Source organism: Plasmodium vivax, genomic scaffold (genome assembly GCF_000002415.2).
Source record: "Plasmodium vivax scf_4457 genomic scaffold, whole genome shotgun sequence".
Taxonomy (NCBI): Eukaryota; Apicomplexa; class Aconoidasida; order Haemosporida; family Plasmodiidae; genus Plasmodium; species Plasmodium vivax.
This window is the reverse complement of record NW_001851911.1, coordinates 1-4,791: the sequence shown is the minus strand read 5'-3', so window position 1 is coordinate 4,791 and position 4,791 is coordinate 1. Positions and strand designations below refer to the sequence as shown.

The following is a 4,791-nucleotide window of genomic DNA, read 5'->3' as shown; positions in this document are numbered from 1 at the left end:
TTATTTATTCACATATCGTATAAATAATATCACCAGTATAACGAACAGAGTAATTTTATAAAATATATAATCTTTTTGTTCTAAAATATAACACAAAACGTGGGAACCCGTAACTTAACACGGATCCCATTATAAACAATTTTTAATATATTAATATATAAATGTTAAATTATTATATCTTTTTACTCATATCCATACTGTGTATATGGGAAATCATATTTTCATTATCTTATTTAGTATTTTTAAATAATACTTTTCTTCTTAATGTACTTGACACACATATGATTATGGTATAATTAATATTTAAATATTTATGCATAAAATAATATATTATTTTTATAATTTATGATGAAAGCATATAAAAAATATGACACACAAATAATTAAATTTTTTGCTGCAGTTAGTGCAAGGAACTGTTCAAATTCAAAACTTAACACGGATCCCATAAATCTAAAATAGGAACAAAATTTTCAGTTTTTGTAAAATAACATTGATATTTATCTTTATAAATAACTAGTGTGTCGTACTTATTAAGACATTTAGAACGTATATATTAAGGGGACTCCTCTACATATTTAAATTTCCATACTCCAGTAATAAAAATTTTTAAAATATATTTCTTAAATTATCTAATAATCATTTAATAAAAAAGGAATATTCCGCTATATTTCTTAGTTAAGCATAGCCATGCTAATTACATAACGTAATAATATATAATAAAAAAAAAATCCACAAATAATTATATTGCTTCATATTAATATCCATGGTTTCTTGGATAAAATCAAATAATTAAAAAATTACGAAGAAATAATAATATCTTTAATAAATTATATATTTATAAATATGCATCTTTAAAAAAAAAGAAAATTATTAATGTAAAAATGTAAGACATTTTATTTAAATACAAAACAAAAAAGAATGCAACATACTCAGCCTACTCAGACCTTTAAAATTTTTAACTTATATCACATTATATGTAGTTTAATTTTCAGGTAAGTGTTTATAATAAAACGCCAATTTTATATTTTAAACAATTACCTCTTTATAAATGTATAGAAGGCGTCGTATATTTTGCTAATCCTTATTATCTTGACACTCACATTATTACGTATATATAAAATACGCCACTTCATCAAAGGTCCCACCATTGTATTCGTTTTAAGTATAGTCAAAAGAAGAGATATATAAAAAGGATATTTACATTCTATGGAACTCTTAAACTGTGAATCTTCTCCATTTATACCTTGTTCTAACTATTAACTTAATGAAGACGCGTATGATAAGTTGTAACTGCTATCGACAGAACTGCTCGCCAAAGATTCTTCACTTCCATATAATAGCACAATATCATCATAGTTAATGTTAGGTTGAATTCTTCTCCTTACTTTTGCACGTGTGTGTTTGAACATTTTTCCCAGTGGCGTAAACTGAAAAAGGAGTTACCAAAAAATGTTGCATAAGGAATATTATTGTCACTTGTGTAACAAATTTAATAAATGCTGCATTATAATCAAGAATGCCAAATTTTCTATTATAAAATTCAATTTATATGTTTACCTTATAAAAAGCATACAAAATTAGGAACACTCCCGCTATACCAAGCATAGGTAGCGTGATGTTGTGGGTTATACGATTGTATATGCCCCACCCTTTACGGTACCAATAGACATCATGATCACCCGGGATGAAAAATTCACTTTCACGTAATCCGTCTCCCATATCAGTTAAAAGTAAATTACCTCTTGGATTTTCCTTTGCAAGTTTTTCCATTTTTCTCCTATATATATCATCATTACGTTTAGGCTGTACTTTTGCGTCTATAAATACATCATAAACGGATGAATAACAAGGATTACCAGGATAAGTTAAGATAACACTAATGTAGCTTAATTCTGACACAATACCCGCAGGTCGATATTTCATATAATCATCGATGTATCTCTTACAAGCAAAATCATCCACTTTACATGAGTCTCTCCACGCATAATATACTGGAATTCTTTGTTTAAGGTAATCAACATATTTAAAGCATGAATTATAAGTATCATCAACGATTTCCTTTTTCATTTCATTAAAATCTTCATAAAAATCAAATAAATCCTTAATTTCTTGCAAGAACCCCATGTTAACAAGTAACTTTTCATCTGGATAACATTTATAATGGTCATTTCTAAACACATCATCGACGATCTTTTTCCATGCTCTTTTAAGATCAGTAGTAATCTCATTAAAGTATATAAGATCCTTCTCAGATGATTGAAGATTTTTATAAACTTCATTATATAACCAGTAATTTAAATCATAGCACCGCTTCTTATTGAAATCATCTCCCTCAACATAACTTCGTTGCACCAACGTTATATTTCTACTTAGTTTCTTAAATATATCTTCAAGCCAAGGATAACGTTTACTAATATTATATAATCCATTGTAATATTTACTATATTCATTAGAAGACGCATGCTCCTTCAATTTTTCTTCAAATAAATATGCAGGTAAATACTTAAAAATAACACGTTCACCCTAAATATAACGAGAAAATAAGGTATATATTATTATCTAAATGCACATTCTAAATATTAAACATTTTATTGCACCTTGTGAAATATAGAGTTCTCAAATACATTAGAAGCAATTTACAGTTTATAGAATAAAAACTAATATAACATACTTTGATAGTACTTTCCGATATTGAATCCACATCTGCTTCCACCTGTGACGTACTATCCGAATCCAGGCTAAACATTTCCCTTTAATTTAGATATAGCTATAGGGGACTTTGATAATATAGTAAAGTTTATACATAATTAACAGGGTTTTTAACTTTATAAWTAAAAATAATTGTTGTAGATTTGCTAACTATTGCCTATTTTAATCCCTTAATTTTTATAAAAAATTCTTAATAAAAAAAATAACGGCATTTATGTAATGTATATTTTTTTAACAATATCGCATTTATAAACCTCCAATGACATGTAGCAAAAAACTAAACATTGCACAATTTATGATTTAACATATAAATATTAAATGAAAAAATAAAAACACATAAATGATTATTTAGAATTCCTGATTAAAATTACTTCAAAAGTGTTTTACATAAAGAACAAATGTACGTAATATATAGAAGTGTATATTTATAGCAATAACGGATCACCCCCATATTTTATTAATGAGAAAAAGAAGCTACATTTTTATTGATACTATATTTTTTTATATGGCACACTATAAAGAGGTAATGGTTCAAACTATTAATAAATGAAGTTCTATCCAGATAATAAATGCATAATTATATTATTTATATTTGAAAAAAAATATAAAATGGATTATATTACATTATAATGAAATGATGGACTATATTTTGAGCATTACTATGTTGATATAAGTTTTTCTCTCTCATTTATATATAGATAACTTTAAATAAAATGCAGCAAATTTTGTCAAAATTTTATTATTTTTCAAATCATATTATTGTATATAATTTTATTTTCCTATTTTTATGTTGACAGAAAAACATAAAAATTTTAAATTATAATATAATAATTATTATAGAATTACATAATACTTAATTTTTTTAGTATATTTATTTGTAATTAAATTTAAAGTGTGTTTTATTGAATACATCTCTATTTTTTATATTAAATTTCATCCTTTTACTTATATAAAAAAAAATTGTAATAATTATACTATATAATAATTTTTAGTAAATTCATTTATGTTTAAAAATTTAAATTACTACTCTGTAAATTATTTTTTTTATTAACACATACTTTTATATAATTAAAATATTATACCTGCTTTTTTGCCTATTGTCATCATTGCATGCATATTGAGAACGTTCCCTTTATTTTTTTACAATAATTGTTCACACATCAAATTGTGAATATTATGGATATTTTCCATAAGGTATATTTCATATTTTAATTTATATATTGAATATTTTATGAAACATTTACCATGAGCAATATTCCTTTCTATATTCAACATATTAGCTAAAGTGAACACATATCTATGTTTTTTAAGGTTATCTGTAATCGTTTCAGTTTTATATCTTTTTACATAATATAGAAGTTAATTAATTCTTATTTTTATAACCTTTATTTGTATTGACTTTTTTTTTATATAACAAATAATTCGTTTTTTCGTTTATAAAAATAAAAAATTAATTATAAGCATCATTTTTTTACGATTTTTCTTTTCTTCTATTTTTAATTTAATATTGCCTAATTAAAAGTATAATTTTAGTTTATTTAATATATAAATCTATATATACATTATGTATAATACATTTTAGTTTGATGTATTTAATGCACCTTCATATTCCTATCACTATTTCAAGCTATATTCAGCTAAAACCTATGTACATAATTGTTAATTATATATTACTTATAAATAAAAATATATTAACTTATCATTATATATTAGTTAAAAATATATAGTTATTTTATTAATATGAAAAACGTGTGCATGTATAATAATTATGTTTCCATATTCTATTTATATTATGTGTGATTACTAAAAAAACATTTACAAATATATCACTTAATGTAAATCATATATATGAATTATATCAACACATTGAATTTGTAATAATTCTTGTAAATTCATATAATTTCCAAAAATTCCTCATTTGAAATTTTAATTTATACAAACAAATTACATTAACAGATATAGTTTACACATGATTGTATTTAGGCAAATATTACTCTTAAATGTCAATAAAAAATGCATATATATTTTTACATAAAGTAGTATATTATCTGTTCATTATATGCTGTTATTGAGAATCACATC

The 4,791-nt window shown here is 23.3% G+C and overlaps 1 protein-coding gene across 1 annotated transcript; it reads right to left on the bottom strand.

Annotated features, from left to right (window-relative positions):
• Nucleotides 1–1,256: 1,256 nt before the first annotated feature.
• Nucleotides 1,257–2,746, bottom strand: PVX_034190 (variable surface protein Vir14-related; the record flags this gene model as incomplete). Its single annotated transcript, XM_001612455.1, has 3 exons — nt 1,257–1,427; nt 1,558–2,523; nt 2,672–2,746. The coding sequence occupies 3 exons, from the start codon at nt 2,744–2,746 to the stop codon at nt 1,257–1,259; spliced, it is 1,212 nt and encodes a 403-aa protein (XP_001612505.1).
• Between the last annotated feature and the right edge of the window lie 2,045 nt (nt 2,747–4,791).